This window comes from Idiotropiscis lumnitzeri, chromosome 8 (assembly GCF_059441095.1).
Source record: "Idiotropiscis lumnitzeri isolate Australia: NSW breed Sydney's pygmy pipehorse chromosome 8, RoL_Ilum_1.0, whole genome shotgun sequence".
Lineage (NCBI taxonomy): Eukaryota > Metazoa > Chordata > Actinopteri > Syngnathiformes > Syngnathidae > Idiotropiscis > Idiotropiscis lumnitzeri.
In genome coordinates this window covers 20480352-20506557 of record NC_142398.1, presented here as the reverse complement: position 1 = coordinate 20506557, position 26206 = coordinate 20480352, and the positions used below count along the sequence as shown (strand labels likewise).

At 41.3% G+C, this 26206-nt stretch overlaps 1 protein-coding gene across 4 annotated transcripts in view; it reads left to right on the top strand.

Moving 5' to 3' along the window:
- LOC148332706 (sodium channel and clathrin linker 1-like) overlaps window positions 1–26206 on the top strand; it is a 41747-nt gene that overhangs the window by 15278 nt on the left and 263 nt on the right. The window contains exons 1-15 of one of the 4 annotated variants that reach the window (XM_088302811.1): window positions 20080–20912; window positions 21030–21168; window positions 21345–21470; window positions 21868–21938; window positions 22409–22499; window positions 23163–23254; window positions 23383–23560; window positions 23880–23978; window positions 24236–24307; window positions 24442–24516; window positions 24645–24784; window positions 24944–25136; window positions 25232–25428; window positions 25556–25634; window positions 25940–26032. In XM_088302811.1, the coding sequence (XP_088158937.1) occupies window positions 20827–20912; window positions 21030–21168; window positions 21345–21470; window positions 21868–21938; window positions 22409–22499; window positions 23163–23254; window positions 23383–23560; window positions 23880–23978; window positions 24236–24307; window positions 24442–24516; window positions 24645–24784; window positions 24944–25136; window positions 25232–25428; window positions 25556–25634; window positions 25940–26029 (1728 nt within the window). In that variant the 5' untranslated portion in view covers window positions 20080–20826 and the 3' untranslated portion in view covers window positions 26030–26032. Of the gene's footprint in view, window positions 1–19316; window positions 19452–20078; window positions 20913–21029; window positions 21169–21344; window positions 21471–21867; window positions 21939–22408; window positions 22500–23162; window positions 23255–23382; window positions 23561–23879; window positions 23979–24235; window positions 24308–24441; window positions 24517–24644; window positions 24785–24943; window positions 25137–25231; window positions 25429–25555; window positions 25864–25939; window positions 26033–26206 lie in introns of those variants that run through there. The other 3 variants (XM_088302812.1, XM_088302813.1, XM_088302810.1) reach the window with 3 other exon arrangements.

Below are 26206 nucleotides of genomic sequence, written 5' to 3'. Positions count from 1 at the left end.
TAAATGATTCTCAGCCGATGAAAGCATTCTTGCATATTCAAATCAATACACGCCACACTCGTCCAGGGCCGAGATGTGGTATGTTGCCGCTACAAACCATACAACATTTCCTTTCAGTCCAAAGACGGTGCAACAATGGCGACGGCAATATAAAAACACACTTCACTCGTTTTAATAACGACAGGATTGCGTTCATCATTTTTTTCTGATTTGGTAAAAAGCTTTCAACGGATACATTCTTTCCCCCCCCAGATTGTCCCTGTGAGCCGAGTTAAACCCTCAATCTGACAATGCCATTGCCAGATCATTGAAAGATAAGAAATAGCAAAGCAAATATGCGCATAAGGAATGGCGGAGATGTTTACAAAAAAAAAAAAAGTGTATCTAAATAAGTTTCTGTATTGTAAAAAGCCTCAATCCAGTTATGTGTGTCATTCGTACTACGCTGCTGTTCTTATGATATCATCAGCACAGTCAGGGACACGCTCACAGCCTGATGGATGCTGAATGTCGATCAGGCACGCATAAATACCGCCGCCAGTGTGTTTAAATAGCAGCGGCTGAGTATATACGCGTGTATCGTTCCTCACCTCATCAAAATCACCATATTTCCATATTTTCTCTCGTCCTTCCACTCGTCGACAGGCGATTGTGACCTGCGGTGGGTTTATTTTCATGGCTGCTGTCAATCTTCCTAATTTAACTGTCCTATCTCCAATATCTGCTTTTTCTGTCCTTCATGCTGCTTTTTTTTTTTTTGCTTTGTTTTTTTTTTGCATTGTTCCCTTAATTGCCATCCGTTGACCCTTCTCAAATAAATGTCTTCCTTTCCTGTCATTAAAACCAATCTATTTTTTTTTATATTTTCCAACTCATTTTTCCTCTTTGTTTACATATCTTAAATCCCCCCCCCCCTCCATTCTCGTCTCTCATCTCTCTCGCCTCAATTTTGGAGCAACAGATCAAGCAGATTAACATTCAGCACCATGGACAGATCCACCGACAGCGAAAAATGTGGAGTTGCTTTGCCACCTGTTGGTCATCATGAGTACTACAAGGCAATCCTCAGATCTCAGAACAGTTGGTGTTTAATTTTATTTATTTATTTTGGTCTTCTCAATGCGAGACGGATCACCTCCATGTGAACATACATCAGTGAATATGTCTCATGTATAATTTACGTAATTGGATCTGAAGAAAGTTCGAGCTGGCAGGCCTTGTCCTCATGGCAATCGATGTTCCTATAGATGCGTTGCAAGTGAGGGGGGGTTGGGGGGGCTGAGCCCAAATCAGGATCGCATGTCTCATTCAGCTCATGGCAGCCAAAGGGAGGAAACGAAAGCATCTGCACTCCTCTGAGCCCAAGAATTTAATCGCAACCACAGCCAACATAAGATTTGAATATAAAGTAGCCAAGCTTGTGTTTGCGCGTGTCGGAAAGGCTAAGAGATATTTGTGTTGACATTTAATAATCAAATATCAACACGGCAAATGGATGCTATAGATACCTGTGTTGGAAGTGTAAGAGACGTGGAATTGTGTCTGTTTACGCATATGTTGACAGTATATGATCAAAAAACACACACACATTAGCAACAAATGCCAGGACACAACCTTCTTGGGAAACCACAGCTTGTGTTTGGTTTTGAGAAAAGTCAGAAATAGAAGAAGTGAGGAATCGGAAAAGAAGTGTGAGGTAATGAAAGTAGAGCTGTGGGGAAAAATGGAAAAAAAAAAAAATTCTCCTAACCCTTTCCCTCCTTCCCAAACCCTTTGAGGCAGTATTGTGATGATTATAGAGAGGACATATCAAAGCGTCACCAGTTAAAAGACAGTGAGCTGAAAGGGAACCACAAAAAAAGGAAAACAGACGATTCAAACTAAATGGCGGCTTTGGTTAACCATCCTCCAGGTTTGCGTGCTTTTTTATTAATCAGCATGTCAAGAACGCGCATCACATTCGTGCATCTTAATTCCATGAAGCGTATATCTTTATTTTTGATGCATTTTCTAATTGATTGATTTCACCAGTTGATTACCTTCGAAGCTACTTAGATCTTCTCATTCGCCAGGAATACCACCGCAGAGGAACAAAATCAATACTCATCTTCAGCTGCATTTGATGCCATCATAATTCAACTCTGAAGAGGAAACCGCATGTCATCCGTATGCATTGCTTGTCGATCAATGTAAATACAAAAAAAAAAATAATAATAATAATACCGGAAATCAGTTTGACTGATTGCAAAGGGATTACACATTGAGTAGAAAAGCAGCATATATTCTTCTTAGTCAACATAAATCATTGTTTGAATATTTGGACAGGGCCATCTAATCTGCAGTTGTTTATGACTGATGATTTAAAGAAGAGAAGAGAAAAAGGCTAAATCTGATATTGTTGATCAACGAAGTGTATTTATCAAGAATTCCTCCACAGTCCTCATGTCGCTATATAAACAAGTCCGCCAAAATAGCAGTAAATCATTCTCCCCTCTGCACACATTTCAACGTCACAGTGATGTCGCTCTTGAATATAATATACATTTTTTTCAATTTGGGCAGACCAGCCAAAGAACCGCATTTGGCTCGCGGGCCACAGGTTGGCTAGCATTCAGTGGCAAGCTGAGAACCTCCAGCAGAGGCACCAAGAAAATCATCAGGATGAGGAGAAAACCTGTCTGAAAATCCATTTAGCCACCTTGGAACACAACTTGCACACACAGATGTGCAAAGTGAAACCCGCTCCGAGGGCAAAGGAACGGGGGGCGGGGGGTGTCTGTCACACAGTACTGACCGCGGTGGGAGTTTGCACACACACACATCCACAAACTCCCGCTCACATAGACGCACAGCTTGACCACCCATCACTGCCCTCTGATTACCACCGTCTTCCACAGCCACCCGCACTCCTTCTCTCCATCTCTCCTCCACACCCCACTGATTCGCTCTTTCCTCGCAGCCCCCCCCCCTCACATCCACCCACCTCCCCCTTCTCTCCCTCCAGTGTCCTCCCCCCAGCCAGCTTCTGCTTTATGTCACCATAGCTTGCCTTCTTATTTCTTGTCACACCGCATTCGCTAGTACCTTTCCTCTTTCCCACATTAACATATAAAACACCTCTACCGTCTCTTCGGCTTAAGTGCTCGGTGGCTTAATCAGTCCGATGCGTAGTCACTTACGAGCTCATTTACTCACTTGATTAGTCAGCTGCTTACTCACCCTCCCGTTCATTTCTTTACTTTCTCGTTACTTTGCGTCTGACTCTCGATCCCCTTTGAGCAGACGTCGCCATTGTCATAAGTTTCTAACCGCCTGCAGGCACGGCATCGCTGTCAAACGGATTCCCCTGCGAGTTTTAAAGCCTAACCTTTTCAAAAACTGAACACCCCAAAAGTTGCTAGGCTAGTTTTGACATCTTTCATGCTATAAGAATTGGATTTAGTCTTTCATCTTGTCAAAAAACATACCAACTGAAGTCTGAAGTTGTGTCCACTTTTGATGAAATCCATGCAAGCATGAGAAGAATATTCAAATTCCACAAAGAGATGTCCCAACGTAGATATGCATCTATACTCCAAAAAATCGGTGGGGCTGATTATCGGGACCGATATTTGGCATTTTGCCGATTATCGTAATTTGTCTTTTTTTTTTTTACTTTCAAGGCCGATAAATTATAAACTGGTTTATTTTGGCCCACCGCAGTAGACCTCCCTCTCGTTCTCTCTATTTCTGTGCTGTGCCGGTGGCCCTGCCTGCAGAAGCAGATTGGCCCGCCCACTGCACAATCTGATTGGTTCATCAGTAAGCTGCCTGTTTGCTTTTTCATATCGAGTTACACGCACTACAGGAGGCAAGAGGCAACAGATTTTGCTGAAATTTGACTAAATGTCAGCCTACTACAAGTCACAACAAATAGAAAACTATTTGCCATCGTAAACTTACTGAATAGAATATTTGTTTTCATTGAACAATCAGACATGCAGCTGAACCTGGAAGCCTTTAGAACTAAGTGGTCTATTTTCTAAGGTCTAAAACAAAAGATTAAACATGTTGTAAATCACTAAGGATGTTTAATAAACATTAAGGCATTTAAATTACATTTTAGAGTTTTTAATTTTCCAATTTTTTTACACCATTTTACACCTTTTTTTTTTTCAACAAATGAAGATTGGCTTCAAATATCGTTTTTCGGCCTCCATGACTACTAATAAAGAAATTAATATTATTGGCCACAACAAAGAAAATAGAGTAAAACATTCAGCGGGAAATTCTCAGCGTAAATTTCATGCTGACTTTTATGCCAAATTTGACTGTTTACCCAGCGCAACGATGGTCTTTTTTGGAGTAAAATAAAGTCTCTGGAATTTCCTATGTTCATATATTTGATAGCTTTCAGGAAGTCTCTCGCAGTACACGTGTCTTAGACTGTTCCCGCATCCAAACTTCAAGTGCAATCTGATGTTTCATCTTCCCAGGGCGGTTGACTTCATGCCGCCTCTGAAGCGCGAAAGACATAAAGTGCTCCAATCGATAGGAGAATACTCGCCAGGCCGTATTTGACACGGAATGTCCAGATTTTAGCGTGCATCTGGCATCAAGGTGTGTAAATGAGAGACCTGTAAATCGATGGAGGAATCCGCGCCTGCCAAGAAAAAAAAGTGCCTTTTACCACTTATGCAAATCGAATATGATCTCGACTATGGCTCCGAGTGCGTAAATAAACTCTCCTACCCAAATGGTTGCAGCGGCAGTTAGTAACCCTCGTTTTCATCTCAGTTCATATGTGTATTGTCTGAGTCTCGCCGATGAATCAAAATGTGAAGATTAACCCAAAGTGAGCCTTCCCCGAAAACACTGACGTGATTATTTTGTTTAGCTGAGATCAACTGCCACTTTGATCGGTATCTATTTTTAACCCGCCATTACCAGGCAACGGATTCAACTGGGGATCTATTGATTGTTAATGTAATTTGATCCAAGATGGTTGCTGCATCGTTCATGGTCGGACTCGGCATACTGTACATTTGTGGTCGGCCTTCTGTGGGAGTGTTCTTCTTTAAATTGGGTTGTGGGCAATAGCTGGTAATAATATACAGAGAAGTATTTCAAACCGGTGTCACCAGTGTAAATACCAGATGTATATACGTGTGTAATATAATGATATAATGATAAATATTACATGCACACATGCCGGCGCTCACTTTTATGAACCATCACTAGACTCTCATCAGCCTCCTTGAACAAAATACAAATCTCCGATTTTCAGTGCTGCAGAACAAAGCCGTCATCTTTTTCTGATCCCAGGCCTTTTTTGCTTTTGATAAGTAACCCCAGGCGATATAAAAAATATGTAGCGCATGATTTGACTTTATCTGAAAGGGACAATGCCGCGATATTACATTTGCACGACTGTTCAAATTGCACTGAATGCATGAAAATCATTTTGAAAGCAATACGATCACATTAGATTTCTGTCACGCCATAGTTTTTTTTTTTCCCCCTCCCACTTGTGTGGCTTTGTGCTGCTACAATCAAAACTTTTTATTGAGCTTTTAATTTTGAACAACTCCCCTCAGTATTATGATGGCAGAAATTGCATAGTCAAGTTGTACCGCTTTATTTATATTTCCATTTCGTCAACGTTTTTACCTGTTAGCAACGCTCAAATCGTGACCTGTTGGCAGTGTGACTGTCACTAGCATGCTTGTTAGCTGAACCTGATGGTGTGTGCGCATATCTATTTTTCTTAAATATGGTGTACTTTTTTTTTAAAAAAGAAAAGTTATTTATGGGTCATACATCTGGTAATTTGGCCACCCTACGCTGCGCTATGTGACGAGGGCTGTCTCGTTGAGCTCGGGTCACGGATGACGCGTCAAAGATACAAAAAAATATATATTTGGATTTAAGGATTTTTAAATGTAATCAGGGAAGAAGACCATTGCGACACGCAACGTTTGCGACGCAAAGGTACATCTACGATATTTATCTTCCTCATTTATCTTCATTCAGATGAAGCTAGCTGTATGCCCTGGCGGAGCTAGCGGACGTCGCTGTAAATTAGCATTGGCATTAAGCTAGCTTGGCCTTTCTTTTAGCTTGCAGTCATATTTTGAGCGAGGAAAAAAAAGTTCTTATCTTTAGGCTCAAACATTCCTCCTTATCTATAATCATTTCAAAATGCCTACTAATTGAACATAAATGTGTGTAGTCATAATAAGTAATATCATAAAAAAATTATCCTTACATAATTTTAAAAAAAGAAATACAGATTTTTGAACTGTGTCCTCACTTTCTTGTTGCCAGAAAACAAGTCTGAGCGTAACCTGCTGATAAAGATGAGTGCAATATTTACACCATGAGGAGCTTGACAAGCAGAACACTAAAAGAATGCTGCATCCCGCCTCACATCTGAGGTGAGCGCCCGACAGCAGATTCAAGCAGGTGGAGATGTTGAAAATCACAAAGACTGACAGGATGCGGTGGCCTGAGCATCAAAGTAACTGGAACAGCCACACGAAAAGTGATGACGGCTCATATTCAAACTGGTGTGTCAAATTCCTATAACCAGAGGTGTCGGTGTGTGGGGGTGTGTGTGTGTGGGGGTGTGTTGGGGTGTTTGTGTTCATGCTTATCTGTTTTTGTCACTCAGATTCATGTGTATCATATATAAAATAGCAAATGTATTATACGACAAGTCAAAACCATATCCCTTGGTTTTTGAGAATAATATTCAACCCTTATTGTGACTCTAAAGGGTTAATTATGGTCTATCTCTGGTTGTCTTCTCATGTTAAACATGAACAGTGGAACTGGAAACACACCCATAAATCTTTATTTCCCCACAAGATGACGATGGCGACCAGAATTGTTTTACACTTTTCCTCAAATTGTAGTCAACGAGCCACTGGTGGTCCCTGAGAAACCACAAGTGAGCCATGAGTAATTTTCTGGTCCAAATTTGCAACAATTAAAAGGAATATTTTTGATGAGATGATTTATTTGGTTTTTAGCAATATAACTATTAGGTACATTTAAAAAAAAAAAATTTTGGAGACGTTTTATTTGCATATATATTGCCGTTGTTTTTTCGATTGCAATGCATTCGGGGTAGTAACATGATTTTGTTTTAGTTTATAAGAAATTCTAAGATTCATAGTGGAAGTGGAGCGTCTGTATTTTGTGACTCATTAGTCATCATGGAGTTCCTTTTAAGCGATTGGGTACAGCCTATGTTCAAGGACTACTATTTCTCATAATTCAGATCCAAGAGTTCTTATTATTTGGTATCGTGGGACCAAATATTTGCTTCAACTTTTATAAATTAATCTGGGTATCCTTGGCCAGGGTTTGTGCTTTCAATTTGCTACTTGAATGGGATCAGGAATTGCTTTTCTGTTCTTGGGTGTAAGACTCAGAGCAGCGGAACTCTTAACGCTATCAAAACCTGTGGCTGGCAAAACTTCAAATTAAAAAAACAAAACTGTGAATGTAATTGGTTGCAACTGCGTGAGATATTGCATCCGAAAAGACAAAATACAATCCCAAAGTTCTTAAAATATGAGCAAGAAAATCGGAAATAGTGAAGGTACAGGAACTTGTTTGTCAATCAGTAAGATTCATCATCAAACGTAGCTGTGCGTTCTACGAACTGGATTATAAGTATTGTGTGTGTGTATATATATATATATATATATATATATATATATATATATATATATATATATTATTTTATTTTATTTTTTTTAAATTTTCTTTTGACACACATTGGACAACAAAGAGGACGCCAAGAAAAACAAATGGCATCGCCAATATTTTAAGCACATTTTTTTCAAGCCCGTGTGTACAAGACCCGGCAAGCGTGTGCAGGGAAAGTTCCAGCAAAGAGGAGTCGCTTACAATTTGAGATGGGACAAGCCACACAGGGCACATTAAAAACCAATGTCGTGCCGAGTATTTAGCGAGAGATGAGCCGAACTGCCCGAGGGAGGATGTGTGCGTCCTCATAAAACCTCCACCGTCTCCTGACACAGGCGGAGGCTTCCACAGCATTATGTCGATAATGTGAGTGGAGTCCTCGCTCATAAATTAAGGCGCTGAGACACCGGACCAAACGGCATTCTGTTCATCGTAACGTAAGGCAGCATCGTCCACGCGTGTGTAGTGCGATGACGCAACAAGGACTGAAAGGAAGAAGGGAGGCAAATAGAAAAAACCTCGATAGGACACCAAGGGCTCATCTCATTTGTCTAATTGCATCTTCTTAGGTCAAAACTAAATTTGAATCAAAACTAAATCAATAAAGACATCATCACAGATGCATTTCATTCGGACAATCTGTGTCTATATATCAATGTGCCGTCCAACGTTTACACACACGTCACAAAATGACCTTGGCAAGCCAGCGATATTATTTTCATACGTTTTTTGTTCATGTATTTAATGTGGATGAAAAATCATGAAGTTATCAAATAAATTGTAGCTCAAGTTGCCATTAACAGACTTTTCAGGCATTGTGTTTTTCCCCCTCGGGTCATTTACTGCCATTGACGGCTAAAGACGTCAAAGATCCGTTTTGGTTTTTTTTGGTTTGTTTTTTTACTCGGCTGGTAGTGGAGTTAATACTGAAATAAATCAAAGATAGTTGAAAATGAACAATGCGACTAGATAAGCACAAGTGAACTCATAATTCTGCGAGAGCAGATACTCAGAAGAGAAGCAGGTATTGTGGACATTCAAATCTGATAGCGTAAAAGACGATGAGGCCGGAAAAACACAAACCAATTTTAATTTGATATTAAAGATTTAAAAAAAATGTCTTTTCAAGGAGACTTTCGAAAGATCCATAAGATATTCCACCAGCTAGTTAATACTATTTTGCAGACACGAGATTAGACAAGAGCAAGAAGTTGAAATGTCAGGTTTGGGATGAACGTGCTTGGATTGCAATTTGCCACAATACCTTTTAATCACTGGCTCATGTAACCCAGCACGGAACATTGCAAAAAGTGTGTACATGTGAGTGTGTGTGTGTGCTTTTGTGTGTATCATGATGAGAGCGACGTATCTTTAATGGAACCCCACATCTTTTTTCATCGCCGCTCCAAATTTAAATGAGACATTTTCCCTTCTTGCCTTTTAGCAATGAGGCATATTAATAAGATGGGAAAATGTGCTGAAAGGTGAGACAACCTTTTCCGCACGACATAGAACGTGTGTGTGTGTGTGTGGGTGGGTGTGTGCACGCATATGTTTTCTCTTGCGCTGGGAGGCTTCAAATGTGTGTGTGCTTCAGGGAAAAGAGCATCAGAGATGACAGTGGTGTAGATCAAAGAGAGGTTGATCAAACATTAGTCAGGGGTTCATTTCTGTGACAAGCTCAGAGTACCGTTTGAGCAAATTCATCTGGCCAGAAAAAAACTGTCCATCTTGACCAAGCTCATCTGATTGGCCGATCAACCGTCAACGTGAATCCGAAAAGAAACTCCCGATAAAATGTTTCCATTATGACAAGCCATGATGACGGTTATCACGTGTTCACATGGCGCCTCAGTCTTGATTTGGAATCAGAATCATCCTCATTGGCCAATTACGGTTCTGTTCGCGCAAGCACTTTGGTTCCAGATGTGGAATTAGAAGTCAACGGTTTAACGAGTTAAAGGAAAGAGCGAAGAAAGCGTTGGAGTGTCGGCCGGTTTCAGTTTGCACGGTTTGTAAAGGATGTGGTGTGTGGTTCTGCGAGACTGTAATTCAAAGGAACTTGAAAGTCGAGTTAGATAAGATAAGGGCCGGCCGTCGTGAAGAATGTTTCCTATCACAGCTATCCACTCTAAGAACCCGTTCACTCACACAGTACAGACGCCCGCGCGGTTCATTCGGAAGGCTTTGGACGAATATGACGTGCCGCTGGTATCTTGAAATCTGCCTGGCAACACAAGCTAGCTCAATTGTCATTGGATAAAAACTCGACCTAAAAATATAAAACGAGGCTATAATATGACATGAATGTGAAGAAATAAATAAACTGATCATAAATATAATTTCATGATGTTAGGCCAGCAGAGAAGGACTTGAAAGCATTTTAGTTCTATAACCCTTTTTTAAATACTCAAAGTACTGATGTTCAGATGAAGCCCCGTGAAGCAGTAACACATTCAGACAACTTTACATATGCGGACACTTCATAATGATTCAATTATTCTATGTCGCCACCTAGAGGTCAAAATGTAGAATTGCTTCATCTCCTCTACAGCACCTTAACAGTGACGAAACGACCAATAAGAGGCAGTGAGTAGCAGTTTGTCAGTGTCATGACGCCTCGATACATTGGAACGCACCAATGGCATCATTGCACAAACCGAAGCTTTGGTTCTGTTTTGAGGAAAAAGTACGTTGGATAAACCAATGATGAAATCCTCAACACAAACCGAGGCCTTGTTTGTCATCGGTCACCTGATTTTTATTTTATTTTTTTGGGGGGGCGGGGGAACCCGAGGTTTCATTTGGCACGCCCACTTTTGCTTGAGACACATTCCGAAGCACCGCTTCATTTGGCATCAATTTTCAGGCCAATCATTTAGACAACAGTGCCAACTACTGGCCCGATGTGCATATTACAACATTGCAGTTGATTTTGCAGATGTGTGTGAACTCCAAAAAACTGCGAATTAACGCAAAAACAACCAGGTTATTTTTTCCCCCCAGTTCTGTTTTGGTGTTAAAGTGCTCTTATATCAGGCGGAGGGATTTAATCACAGTCCCAGCAGTAAGCTAATAACATCAGCATCTCTTAACTTTTTCTCCCCAATTCGGTGACACACACTGTTGCCTCTAAGCAGTTCCTATTTCCACAAAGCTTCCTGCTGAATGGAAATAATAAAGGTGTTCCAGCCCATTCCACCTTCCATCTTAGACTAACGCAGTAACCTTGTGAGAAGTACTTTTTATTTTATTATCACTTGAGTGCTCGGATTAATGTGTGTTTTGCTCAGAGTAAATGTAACCTCCCTCAACGCATTCCCCCTCAACGCCTAAGAACAGAGCCATCAAATGTCACAGTGTGAGATTTTCACAGCCGCCAAAAAAAAAAAAACAAGTCAGTCACAGCGGGAAATCAGATTGGAACAACGTGTCAGATGCTTCTGACCTACTCAAGTCAAGTTTATTTCTATAGCTCTTAAATACAAAACTAAGGGCTTCGCAAGATTGCAGTAAACAAATTTTAACGACACCCCCTGATCTAATCCACTTAACCGGGGCAAGGAAAAACTCAAAACTCCAATTGGAGAAAAAATAAGAAACCTTGAGAAGGGACGACATACATTGTAGACGGAATTACTTTTTCAATAGGACCAGGCAAGATTTAATATGACGACGATAATAAAATGTTTACCTCACGCCGTCCGTGCAGAATCCAGCAACCGTCGCTCTGATTTCCGAAGGTAGAGCATTTCAGACTACTGCAGCCCAAAGAGAATCCGTCTAAACTTAACTTTGTCTACCTCAGTATTTTTTTCTTCGGGTGTTCTTTAATTAAAGAAATGGTATCCACTTCTGATCGAACTGCCCATTCAATCACCGGCAGCCATAGCAGTCCCGCGCTAAATGATCAATTTCATAAATCTTGTCAGGCTTGGTGATGGAGTGTGTGTGTGTGCCAACTTCCACGCGTCGTCGTTGCCATGGTCAAAACTAACAACGATCCTCTGAAATTTCCAAGCTCCGAGGGGAAATCCCCCGCGGTGATATACGACAAATGAGGACCTCAACGGTTCTCCTTGGAGTTAACCATGAGTCTGATGCTGACAGCTGAGCCGTAAATAGCCACCAATCCCATGATCTACGGTTGTAGTGATAATGCGTTGGAGCAGAGATGATTAACGGTGATACATTGGATTTCATCAGAGGCTCAACATGGTCAGGTGCTAGCATCTTGACGAATGTAATACTGTATATCAAAAATCAGCCGAGCCGAAACGTATTGCATATTCTCGTTCAATTAAAAGTGCCAAATATTTCATACATGTAATGATAGTGATAAAAATCTTGTTGCATCATGCCCTGACATGTCTATCATTTACTACCTGGCAGAGTTTTCGTTTAACTCATTCAATACCATTGACGGCTAAATACGTCTTTTTTTTTTCCTCAGGTGGTAGTGAATGAGTTTTAATTATCCCATGACATCACAAGTAATTAATTTTCAATCTTTCCACCTCACTCAAGGCCAGTTGGGTGTGCAAAAACTTTATTTTGTCAACGCTGGAGAAAAAGCAAAAGGTCTCCAGTATAAAGTTACGATTCACTTGGTCTGTTTTGGAGTCAGAACATCCTTTTACCAGTCAACCAAAACACAATGATTATCTTCTTTACAAGAGATTATATAATATTCCCACTGCTTGCTACGGTTACATTTATGGATTGAGAATGTTCCTCTGCTCTGCTTCCCCTTTCTTCCGTCCTCTTCCACAGGCTGAGCCTGTTTATCTGGAGGAAGATGAAAAGATGACTTTTTGCTCATTGATATAAATAAATGGAGCTAGAGAGAGGGATGAGATGGAGCCATGTAGGAGGGCAGATATCCTTGGGGCAACAGAACTAGTCGGAGAGAGAGAGAGAGAGACGGACCTTACACTGAAAAGAGAGGTGGAGAGTGAATGTTGATAAAAGAGAAGAAAGAAATGGAGAGGGTGTAAAGCAGGAATTGAAAATACCCCCCAAAAAATAAAACAAAGAGAAAAAAGTGTTTTGTTGCGAGTGTTTCATAAGAAATTCACTGCAATTCCGACCACATGTAAGTGATAGTTTATATGCCTTCTCTGTATGTGCAGCAGGGCCGGGTCTAGACAGGCATGTGTGAGGGGGGAGCCCCAAATCTTGAGGGGGCATTGTGTTGTGTTTGCGTGACGTGAGAATGACAAGCAGAATTTTTTCTTTAGGGTTCTGTACGCACAGAATGTTTACTCTTGATTTTATTATGTTATTGGCAATTAACTCAATTCACTACCAGCCGAGTAAAAAAAAAAAAAAGAATGGCTCTTTGACGTCTTTAGCCGTCAATGGAAGTAAATGAGTTGAGAATGCCACAACACAATGAAGGAATTTTACAAAGCGCATTTGCTTGGCTTGTGATTGGAAATCTGACACTGGCTCATTTGCATAGTGAAGGGTGATTGGAAGTTGGGTCTCTGAGAGTGATGAGGTGAGTTGAGAAACTTGACAGGAGAAACAACTTGATATATTTTAGATTGGAAGGGGCAAGCAATACATTAAGATGTGGAGCAGATGAAAGAGAAAATAAAAAATCTGTGAAAGATTTTGTTTGGGGGGGGGGGGCACAACCTTTATTTCAGGGGGCCAGGCCCCCTCTTGCCCCTACCTAGACCCACCCCTGATGTTCCAATACATGGTGTACCGCATTAGTTAAAGTTTGATGATGATGTATGTCGCCTACCGTGCATCGTTGAGAGTGCGCTTCGACTGTCCTTGAACTTGTCTTTTACGAGCCTGTTGGTCTACCCACCAATGTGTAAATGTTCTTGAAGTTATGTTTGCGCATACGTACGCATGCACAGTATATTTGCGTGGCGAGGTTTCATCTCCTCCACCTGTGCTTGTTGAAATACATTTATTTGAAACTCCGGTTAACCTTTCTTCCCTGCGTGAAGCCAATGTGTCACGGCATTTTATTAACTGTGGCAGGTGATGTATTACCACACTTCCCCCCCCTGCGAGATTACATTACCTCTTAACTTTCTCGCCATATTCCTCTTCCCTTCCACTCTCCCTTATCTCTGCTCTCTTTCTCTGACGCACCCCCCCCCCTTACCTCTTGCTGGACTCATACTACCTGTAATAACATTAAAGGGTGGGGGTCGAGGTGACGGAAAGTGAGAAACAGAGGCGCAGCAAAACATGCGCTCCAGAAGAAGGTTCTCAACGTGAGAGGAGAAGATGTCCAAAGACAAACCCGAATTGGGAGTGACAGAAGGGAAGAGAGCAGAATTGGCGCAGTTTAGCTTGTGATGACATGTTCTTAAAGCAATTTGCAGCCTTGTGATGGATGCCGGGGTCTCCAAGAAAAAGGGCATTTGTAACAGAAGCTTCCAACACAATTGGAATTGCGTATTTTGAGACCGTGAAAGGGGAAAAAAAAAAATAAAAATAAATCAACAATGGGTTGTTTGCACGTAATCTCCCTCGGTGGAGAAATATTACCGAGTCGTTCACAGTTTTGAATAATTGTGTTATTCTACATGCTGCGTTTATAGGACTTGCCCAAACTACTCATCATGGACGAGCAGTATATCAACTTTGGGAACGATAGAGGGTGTGTGAGTACTTGGTGGAACCCCGTGCAAGCGTAGGGAAAGCATCCCAACACGACACGGGAAGGCCAGGATTCAAAGCCAGAATCTCAGAACTGCGAGGCAGATCTGCCGCTTCGACTCTGCGGCTCCTGATAGTATATTCCATTCATCGCTGTGTGACTGGCGGTGTAAGAAGCCGCAGAGTGCCTTGAAGTTAGAAAAGTGAAGCTCATCTCGCATTTATGTCTGTCGCACACATTTCCTTTGTCTTCAAAGTATTTGTAAATTTCCTCTTCCTGCTTCAACTATATTTTATCCTCTGAATCCTGTTTCATTTGCTCCACTACAATCCAAATCTGATGATGTCGTTAGATTATTACAAGATACCAAGCCTCACAGAGGCTACTGCTACTTTTCTGCGAAAAACTCGTGTTTTTTTTTTTTTTTTCAAAGCCAGCCGAATATTAAATGAATATTAACAGTCTGCACAAGCGACCTCCTTACACAAAGCACCCTTGGCAATATTTGACTGACAGAAAGTTGCTACGCCAACAGTTAGCGCAGAATAAAAATCTCGTTTCCATTTTTTAGTCTCTGACGCTCGCCTGACTTGTGTGTGGGCAGCGTGGGATCCGTTCCCACTCAGTGACGGTATCGGTGTGTCCCCAGTGACCGGCTGGCGACCAGTTCAAGGTGGAGTGTGCCTTTCGCCCAGAAGCCTGATGCTAGCGGGCTAATGTGGCTAACGGATTGACGAGCATACAAACCGTAATTCACTCAACGATACGAGTACACCGAAATGTACTTACGTTTTTGTCGTCAACTGGAGGCTTCAAGCAGCATCGATGAGTTAAGAAATAATGAGTCATCCACTAATAGGCTAATATTAAACTGAACTGTAAAGGATGCGCCTGAAACAGGAAAAAACAACGCGCGGACGTGATCTCACGAGAACTTAAATGAAAGAGAGAACTCGCAACTTTTTGAGGTGATATATGAAATGTGAAAAACTCTTTATGCGACGTTGATTTATTCACATTCTAATTCAAAAGCGTTGCCTCTACTGCCTCCCGCTATGTTTATTGGCTCACAGAGCAATGCAGTGACGTCTGATGAGATCTGTAATGCCAGATGAATGTGGCGATGCATTTTAATGGCAGGTTTGAACATCCTCTCAACGCAACTTGCGGAGTACTGAGACTTAGCCCGGAAGACGTCGGCAGCCGGCTGTATTTGAACGCGTTTTCAGCCCTCTGCTTTCGAGACGGAAAGTAAGGCGTCACGAGTGATGGAAAGTAGTGAAAGACATTATAGGCTTTTATCTGTTTAGATTGCAGCATAAGGAGCCATGACACCTAACCCAGATAAATACTATCATTATCAGTCCTGCCGCTCACAGCTCACCCGTCTGTCGATTGTCTGTCGTATCCATCATGCCCATACTTTCATTCCTCCGACCAACACACACGCACACGTCTTTTTTTTTTTAGTCAAATCTGTATCCATCGTAGCCTGTGTTATCAAGTCAAAGTGAGATTTAGTAGCATGCCTGGGATGAGTAAGTGCACTGTGGGTGAGTTCATATTAAATTGTGGAGTGATGTGGGCCAGATTGTGTTTGGCCAGTCAATCCATTCATCTACGCTAATGCTCTGCATCCATCCGTTTCAAGAGCAGAGAGATGTAGAAAGAAAGGGCAGTGCTCAGCTCAGGAAATAGGTTTGTACAAAAAGAAGCTGGGGGTAAATAATTTTTTATACAGTGGAAAAGGGTGTTGTATATATATTATATTTTCAAAATTGTATTCCTCGCCTCCCAAAGACGTATTTATACGTCTTAGCCTTTTTTTTTTTGCGTCATAGCTCCATGTTTTTATATCTTTAGAACAGAATATTTTGAAGGCCTTGCAAAATCAGTCAAAATCCAGAAAAAAACGCTGTGATTGAGGTGTTTCCTCTCGTGAAAATAGCTGGGATTAATTAAATTGTTGTTGAGTTCATGTTTAGAGAAACAACTGAGCAGTTCTTCGGGTGCGAATAAATCGGACAAAATGACATTTTGGCAATAATATCATATTCATACACGTTGCAAGGTTTGCATGGTTACGAGCATGAATGAAAAAAAAAAAGTGAATGGACACAACAGATTTAAATAATTATTGTTTAAGCAATCGGCATGATTTATTTCCAAATTAATTCAAAGCAAACGTCTTGAGTTGTAACGAGTTGTGAGAGGCTGCACATAATTAGCCCGTGTTCTGCAGTCTCGTATTTCCAATTCAAACCAAAATCCCACGTTGCTCCTCACAAACAAAAAGATTCTTTTTTTTAATTTTCATTTCACTGTCCAAAATAACCTGAGTGTGGATCTATTTGCGACAAAGAACGGGATTAAAGAGGTTTCGAAATCCAATTCCAATCTTTTTCATCAATCTTAAATGAAGATAAACAACATTGTAATAGATGAGACTCAGTTCACAGGTGGGAATAGAAAGGAATCGATTGCATACTCATGATTCATATTGTGTATTGACAGCAACGAATGAAAATATTCGATTAAGACTAAAGGCGTTTTTTTTTTTAGCCGGTTTCTTTATTTGATGCCTGTGATATTTTCCGATCCGCCGTTCACAAAAAGTCGTTTTCATTTACACTCATTCATTTTGTCGATTAATCGTCACATCATTCAACGCTGCAGCTCTCCGAGCAACAATGTTTGAATTTGAGAACATAAAGCCAAGCTAAAAGGTTTTCAGTCCATTCTTGGAACGTGGGGGTTGATGTATTCCCCAGTGTTATCTCCTTTTGCTGATAATATGCACAGCTGCGACTGGAGGTGAATTATCACTTTGGAGACTATTTTAGTCCGGGAATGTTTTGGCGATATGTTTAGTGTGGCACTTTGGAAGATAAAGTCTCACATGCGCACTGATCTAAGTTTACTTTTGTTTGTGAAACATATCTCATTGGAATCAAGCCAAGTTGGTTTTGTGTACTGCCCGCTGTTGATAAGTCCAATCGTTGTGTCCAATCTGGCGTTTTTCTGCAAAGGCTACACAATGTCCCAGAATCTTACAAGTTCCAGAATAAATCATTCGTTTGGGTCTGCATCACATAACCTTAAGAATGAGACAAAGTCATTGCAGATTTTACTGTTTCAACCGTTTGCTTGTTTCATGTTCCGAGATCAGTCCTTTATCCCCCTTGCGTTATTTTTTTTTTATCACCACTTTATCCTCATTCATCGCTTCAAACTTCAAGAAATTAGACCCCAAAACCCCTGAACAGAAGCTCTAGGTGTGGCTGAACACCGGAAAGTTTCTGACATGCACGATCACCCCTAAGCTGATTGTGAATGTTTTAGAGGAGGCGGGTCTCTTTTCTGTGGGGGATGAGAAAATTCTTGTTCCTTCCTGTCTACCGGGGATTTGGAATCAGACGGGAGGCAGATTCCTGTTCTCGCCCTCCCCTCTCATCTCCACAAACTAATTAGAAGGAACTCGCTTTGATTCATTGTGGGGACGCACATCTTATACGTTTACTCAGGTTCGTGTTCATGTGTGTCATAATGCGTGTGCGCGTGTGAGGAGGCGGCGGGGATACGGAGGAGACAGGTCACCAAGGGATGATAAGGTGTGGGATTTCTTCATCTAACCACTGCACACATTTCAAAGCTGAAAGTGCCAATTAAAATTGATCAGACTCAATATGGGCTTTTGGGCCGTTACACACAAGAACAATCCAACATCCAACATAGAAATCAATCAGTCCTTCCTCCTGTTCAAGAGAAGCCATTTGCCAGTCAGTCAGCGATGCCAGAGGAGACTGAAACACACAGCCTGTCTAACAGCCGACAGCAAGGACAGGTTGGAGTGGATTTACACAATAGTGAAAAGAAGACGATGGAAATTTGTTTGTCTGTAATCTTCATTGTTTATTTTTTTTACTGCCCTGCCCACCCTCAACTTCCCCGTTTGCAAGGATGGAACTCTAATATGTAAACGATTAAAAAAAAAAAAAAAAGATGGCTCCATCTGCAATTAAAATGAGCTCTACAACATTCAATTAAAAAATAAATAGAAACGTTTCTTTAGAAGCAAACTGACAGTAGAGATGCGCTTCTCAGCTCTATACTTATAAACATGTCTGTCAATTGGATAATTATCTCTGTTTACTTTTGACACAGATATTGACTTTTAATCGGAAGCAAAGAAAATCCCTTTCTCGAGCCAAAATGGATTTAGCATCCGCGAGTATTTGCTGCCCTCTGCTGGACAGCAATGGAATATATTTTCATAAATGACAACCATATCCATTTTTGAGACAGTATATAATAACTACTAATAAAAATAGAAGGAAATGATGAGGGAATATATAATTTTCATTTAATAGCTGATGTTTTTTTATTACTGTTTTGTCAAGATTCTAGAATATCCCTCTCAAATTACTCGAGAGCAGAACGTCAAAGTGATTTATGTCTGCATTGCAACCAACAGGATACGATGTAACGATGTCACGTGTGCGAGTATCACGTGATGCTGTACCCATGAATGGAGACAAGCTCATGGCAGTTTTGCTGTCATATCATTTGCCTTCATTAATTACCACGATTGGCTCTCTTTGCTCAAGGCCAATGAGCAATTTGAACTATTATTCCGTAATCTGTGCGTGTGTGTGTGTGTTGATGAGAGAGGCAGAATGAGTGTTTCTGAATGGCTTATGCAATAACGCTATTAATTGACCCAAGGCTTTACCACGCAGATCAACCCAGCTTTGCATAACTAAAATAGCTTCTTCTGAATAGATGGAATTTTTTTTAGATAATTAAGGCTCCTCATTGTTTAATATTGCGCCGGGTTTTTTTTCCCGCTCCCTGATGTCATTGTGTAATTAACTACGCAGTGGATGCATTTCAATGTTTATATTTTTTCGACTCAGGCAATGGGGAGCACTGTGCGCCCCCTCCATCGCGATACAGGGCATGCACGTGACAAATAAAAGGCAGGGGACATGGACGCCACCTACATAGTAGACACAAGGGCGAAACTTCATCTTAAAATCTCGTGGGAAGCTGGGACGCCCCAGGCTGGCAGAGATGATGCAACGTAGCTGTCACCAGGAAAAGGCATCCAGCGAACATCAAGGCAAGTCTGTTGGCAAAACATGGCAATAGAAGTGCCAATAATACTAAAAGGAGACGGAAGAGGCAACCAACCGAGCAAGACGAGCAAATAAAGGAGCCAGCATGCCACAAAAAATTCCACCTTGGCAACAACAAACAAATCAGCGTCTCCGACCAATGTGGTCGCGGGGGTCCCAGTAACGAAAAACACCATGAGAGACCGTGTTCCAGGTGTCACACGGACTCTTATACACCTCCTGGGTCACCCAGGGGTCACTAATGACGTCCGATGGTATGCATTTTCGACCCGCGTACACAAATGGTGTTCAGCCCGAACAACTGCGGTGGGTCTGAATATTCTTGTGTGCAATGTGCGGTCTGTTGTCAAGGGTTTTTTTTTTTTACCGCACTGAAGGGAAAAGGGGAATTAGCAGCCTTGTCCGGAGACATTTTTTGAAGAACCAACTCAAGCAGCTTCAACTTGGCTGCTTTGAAGACTGTCCACCCGGGCAAAAGCCACACACGTGTTAGCGTCGACTATCCGAGCCCGCGGCATTACAGCTTCCCACGCGAGGTTTTCGCACCCCCCCCTGGCATCTGCCATGTAGCCCCCCCGTCTCTCGGCTTACCGTTATCTATTTTGGCGCCAGGTGTCTTTCGTCTAATGTTGGCCATGTGCCGCTCGTGGGCTGCAGCATCGCTTGCTTTCAGCTCCCCCGTTGTGTTAACTGTGGTTCATTTGTTGAGGCTGCAAATGACCAGATTGACCGTTGCCAATAATTAATGGTTCTTCAATTTATTTTTAAGAGGAGGATTGGTAACAAATAAATGTCAATATCTCAAATGTCAATGTTAAAAGTGAAGAAAATGTGCAAGAAACATGAGTTTGACACACATGATTGGATTTTTGCGGGCCGCATCAAATGAGGTCACGGGACAGATCTGGCCCTCGGGACTTGAGTTTCACACCTGTGTTTTTAGAGATTTCCACCAGCAACACACCTGATCCAAATATTTGCAGTAGTTACCAGGCCCGTGCAGAACTTAATTTTCTTCCATTTGGAGAATTGGAGCAGGTGAACAAAGACGTCATCATGTGACTTGACAGTTGCTTATTTAATGGCCAAATTGATGTAACAAAGGAAGAAGAGTCCAACGCAGACATAAAGACAGTTGTTTATCTTTAATCTCCACGGTATTATGGATTTATTTTCTCGTAGAATAGTCATTTAATCAGAATTCACCACTTTTTTACCACAATAGTGTGAAAACATTGTTTGCCTCCAATGTTTTTTAAGACACTTATTTGTGATTATTCTGTGAATTGAAGCTACAACCTCTTCAACAATGTATACTAACGTTCGACCGATTCATAACAATCAAAGTAGTCTATTAAAATGAATTTTAGATTGGATCTATGTATACAGCTGACCATGACGGATGTCAAAGTGAAGTTGGAAAGTGATGTCAAGGAGAACAAGTGGTATGGTAATCTTCAATTAAAATTTGATAACAAGACGATCTACTGTGTATTTTTTTTAAAAAAAAAAATTTTTTTTTTTCCAATATTTAAATATGACCTTCCCCATTATCTTTTCAGGCTGTACAGAGAGCTGACGGCGCCCGTCACAAATCAGCTTCAGCTACTACAATTGACTTCGGGATCCGAGTGTGACAGTAAAGTCGAGGAGAACGGAATCATTACTAACTATGAAACTCAAGTCCAGCTTTTTAAGCAGGTCTGCATGCGTTCGTTTTGCTCTTCAGTTAATTCGTGAATATCGTCGTGGTCCCGTGAAAAACATATATGTCCAATTTTGGAATTTTCTAAATTGTTCAATTATTACCTGGGCTGTGGAATGTGAAATCTTTTATTGTACGACTTGCTTCGAATTTGTTGTATGTATTTGAATAGGAACGGATGCAGGTCACGGAGTTATGGCAGACAGCAGCACAGGAGCTTGACCATCTCCAAGAGTTCTACCAGAAAATGTTCCCTAATGGACTCGATGCCAACGCGACAGGACAACAGCTCATACCGGTATTTCCATCTCAACATGTACACTTTTCATCCCGTTTGACCCTTGACCTCAGCCGAGTGCGCAAAAGAAAGATGCCGTTTCTCACATGACTTTTTGACTGTTTGACAGAAATCCTCCTGAAAGGATTTCACATATCATACGTCAAGATAGTTTTTGGAGGCTTTAACGTAACGAAAAATATACAAATGCGCTACAGCTTGCGATGGAAGGTCAAACTATCTGTTATGCTTGGAACTCCAGAGCAACATGCAATACAAAAAAAAATGAAATGATGCCATATTAACTCATTTACTGCCATTGACGGCTAAAGACGTTCAAGATCCTTTTATTTTTTTTTTTTAACTCAACTGGTAGTGAATAATTTAATGGCCATCGTGTTTCTTTTGTCACTCTCAGGCGAACTGTAATTTCTCACAGACAATGACGGGACACAGTTTAGAGGTGGAGGACCTACGAATCCAGCTCAGGTAGTTCAACTTTTGACGTGTATTCCAAAAACCAAAAGACCCTTTTTATGTTGTGAACATATTCGGATTCATTTGCGTTGCCCTGCAATTGGTTGGCAACCAGTCCAGGTTGTTGCCCGTCTCTCGCTCAGAGTCACCTGGAATGGGCTCCAGGTCACTTGTAACGAGAATAAGCAATTTAGCGAGTGGATGTATCATTAACAACCGTCACTGATTTTTTTTTTTTTTTTTTTATTTCTCTCATTATTTTTCCGGGTAATGTCACATATTTGCACACTTGTTGCCTGGCAGAATTGATAGAGCATGATCATTAGTGCTCCTTAATGATAATTTAGTTTTATGCCAGCCACCCCCGCAAAACATTTATCATGGCAAAGACTGTCACACATGCAGAGAACGAACAGGAAGTTGGATGACTAAAAAGTAAGTGACTGACTAGTATGCTTGCGTGCGTTTGTCTTGCGTTGCAGAACAACCAAAGCGGATCGGAGAACAGCCATCGCCAAAGTGGATGAGATGACCCAACAGCTCCAGTCTGTTCAGCAGCAGCTAAAGAGACAGGTGAAGAAAAAAAAACGCGGCATTCTGAGTAGGATGGATATGGAGAATTTCACATTATCACAGTTGAAGTTAAAACAACCTTTTCATAATTTGATTTATATTCATATCATCAACAACTCCAACTTTTTTTTTTTTTTTCTTTTTCATTTTAGGCAAATTATCGTCTTGCTATAGTGTTCTCCAAAATATTTTTGTAAGAGGAGCCTTCCCATCAATTTTTGGTCACACATTTTAGTCAATTCATGTCGCAAAAGCAATTTGCAACGTCAAACGTCACGCGCGTTGGCTAAGAGGGCTTGCATGCTGTTGTAGTTGTTAGCGAAGATGCTTGATTGTGTTCAAATGGAGGACTTGCTTCAGTCCAATCAAATTCATAAACATGAAACTTGAACTGAAAATGTGCCTCGTCCTGCTCTCACACACAAAGTTGGAAGTTGAAAGTTCAAAATACTCTCGCTGTTGTGTCAGGACTTCTCGTTCGAACCCCGATCGATGGGTGACGATCTCAGAAAGGTCCGGAGACTTTTTTTTGTTTTCAAGCCGAATTGCACGCGTCGTCATGACTTCTGACACAAGCACTAATATTTTAAATTGTGTAAAATCACGATGAAGAAAAAGCTCTACATCGTTGAGGCTTTTCTCTAAAATACCGTGCGTGTTTAGGAAGAAGATGAAGCGCAGGCCCAAAGTCGAGAGGAAGCGGCACAGAAACAAATCCAACGCCTTCAGACGACCATCAGCCAGCAAGAAACTAGGTGATTATACCCAAAAAAAAGTGTTTTATATGAAAACATTTACCTCTTTTTAATTATTTATTAAATGCATGAAACTGATCATTCCTTCCACGATTTCTGATCAGCTCTTGATGTTTACATTTACTCAGAATTAAAGTTGCATCTCAGGAGGCAGAGGATGCACTCAAAGATCAAGCTATGTGGGGGACTACAGCCGAGAACCTAAAAGCCCGTTGCGCTACTTTAGAACAGGAGAAGTATGAAGGGCTGGAAAAAGTTCGAGAGTGTGTTCAGATGGCCGAGGAAGCAACGTTGCAGAAGGATGAGGTGGGCTCTCTTTGCATCTTTCACCGAAACTTGACGTTTCATTTCGCAAGACATACAGAAGATACTTTAACTTAATTTGCATTGTTGCAAAGAGAACTTTTTTTTTTTCCTCACTTCATCTGTATTTAAAATGCAGGGGAGTGTTGCAATTGTGAAATTTAAGTGTAAAAAAAAAAAAAATCTACTTTCAACTGTCAGAAAACAAATTATTACTTACTTGGGAGATTTTTTTTTTTTTTTCGGTGGAGGACATTGAAAAATCGAGTTTGACTTTCAATCACCGAAGCATAAACTGTAACCTGCCGTTTATCCCCCTCAGGCTCAGTTAAGAGCAAAGCAATTGACGGAGGAGCTTGAGAAGACCAAAAAGGCCTTCCAGCAGCTGATCCAGAATGCTACGCTTTGCTCCAATAAAGAGGTAGAGAATATCGTATCTGCTTAGGAAGCAAGAACTGAACATGAAAGTACGCCCGTTTGAAAATGTAGCCTAACGAGTCGAGTTAAAACTGTAACGGTCATCGTCACGAACAGGATTCAAGATGGTGGAAGGAGCCTAAATGGGCTCGACTCGGTTCAACGTTCACCATGCATGTTATTTATCGCGTCCGCTCGTCAGAATTTAATTGCACGATGAGCTCGATTTGCTCCAATGACCCAACTATTCTTCTTTAACAGCTGAATAATATGCGTCAGCATTGCAACACCGAAATGCAAAACATGGCCGAGGAATTGTCACTTTTGCAACTGGCAAGTTTTTAACCCCGCTTCTTACAAATTCCTCTCACAATCTTAATCATTCTAATTATCGTTTGCCAAATACTTGACCTGACCTGACCTGCATGTTTTTGTTGTTCTCCCCACTTTCGTCCTCCTCTTTGTAGGAGTGTGTGGACAAACAGTCTCAGATTGAGAGGTCGAAGCGGGAGAGAAAAGCTTTAGAAGAGGAACTGGCAAAGGTCGATGTTTAACTAGAGCACAGCTCAATCCAGATCCAAAGTCTTTCTTATGTTTTATCGGGCACAATCGTTGTTGAATAAGCTCACGCAAGGGTCGGTTGATTGTTGTTTGTTGTTTTTCCTTCAAGGTGACCAAGTGCAAGGTAGATCACGAGCTTCGCAAAATGGATGCCTTTCACCAGAGGTGTTTAAAGGCAGAGCGGATGAAGGATGAAATAAGCATCACTTTGCAAAGTACCCAAAGCAAACTCAAAAAGTTGGAAGTGGAGTAGGTGGGAGAGTTCCATCAAGTTTCCTCGCTTTTAAAGCCAGTCAGCGTCTTGTGCCACCCAAAGCCCTTCAAAGATTGCAGTTGCGGAATATCTAAAAAAAATAAATAAATGCTGTCCCGTTAGTGTCTTTCATTTCTCCACATTTCTATCTTTAGCGCCAATGAGGAGTTATCCCGATGCCAGGAGGAAGTGCAGCAACTTAAGAGCTGTTTGACAACGGCGAGGGAGGACTGCGTCAGAATCAGTGATGAGCGACTCCAGTTGCAACAGGAGAACGTTCAGTTCCGCCGAGAGATGGATGAGCTGCGCAAGGCTTCTTTGCAGGCCCAAAAGAAGGCCAAACAACAGGTACGTTGACGGATGGAAGAAAACAACGTCCAAATTGTATGGCTAGAAACAAAACAAGGAGAACATTTCCCGATCAAGATAGTCCACTTCCCTAGATTACGCAGATGGCGCAGGAGTACAACATAAAGGAGAAGACGCTAAAAGCGCAGATGTGCGACCTGGACGAGCGCAGTCGCAACTCAAGCGCTGATTTGATGCGTCTCCTGACGGCACAGCAGAAAAGTATCCAACGCTGGAAAGTGGAGGCCCCGAACATGGCGCAGGCTTTCGAATCCAGAATTAGAAATCTGACGTAAGAACCTAAAAGGAGAGACACTGACAGCGAAAAGTCATTTCAGATCAAACAGTTGCTTGTCAAAAGGGACAGGAAAGAAAAAAAAGAAAGTTATGTGACTTGTAGTTTTTTTTTTTTTTTTCAGAGAAGAGCTGGATCTACACCAACAACGTTCACATGAATTTGAGATCCAGCTTACAAAAAACAACGATACTATTGTGGAGGTTTGTGAACGAGTGAGGTGGAGGATAATGAGCAGGTCCTTACTCCTACGTAAAAAAAAAAAAATAATGTTAGACTTTAAATTACCATCAGATGTCAAAGTCAGTCAGTGTGAATTCTTTGCATGACTTTGTGACCTCACACCACAACTTCGGAACCGAAATACGATAAGCGGTCTACGAGCGTCGTACATGATCGTCGGGATTTCACCGTCTTTGCAATTTCTCGCATGCGCAGAAACACAAAATGCGCCAGGAAGGTTACATCTAGTCTCCATGTGGATAAAGTGTCTATTCTATTTGTGCAGTATGAGAGACAGCTGGCTGAATTTCAAAAGAAAGCCAGTCGCCTCCAGAGACGACTCACCGAAGTTGAGCAACGCAGGTCACCTACATAACCGGTACGATTAATGATCGGCACGCTGTCGATACCATGATTGTGACCTTTATCGAGTATTTTAGTCACAGTCAGAAAGATGTTCATTTTACCATTCAACTCTGAAGAATTCAAATGATAAATTCTTTTGAATGTTTACACGTGTCTCAGTTGTGATCGTGCTTGCACAAATTAAATT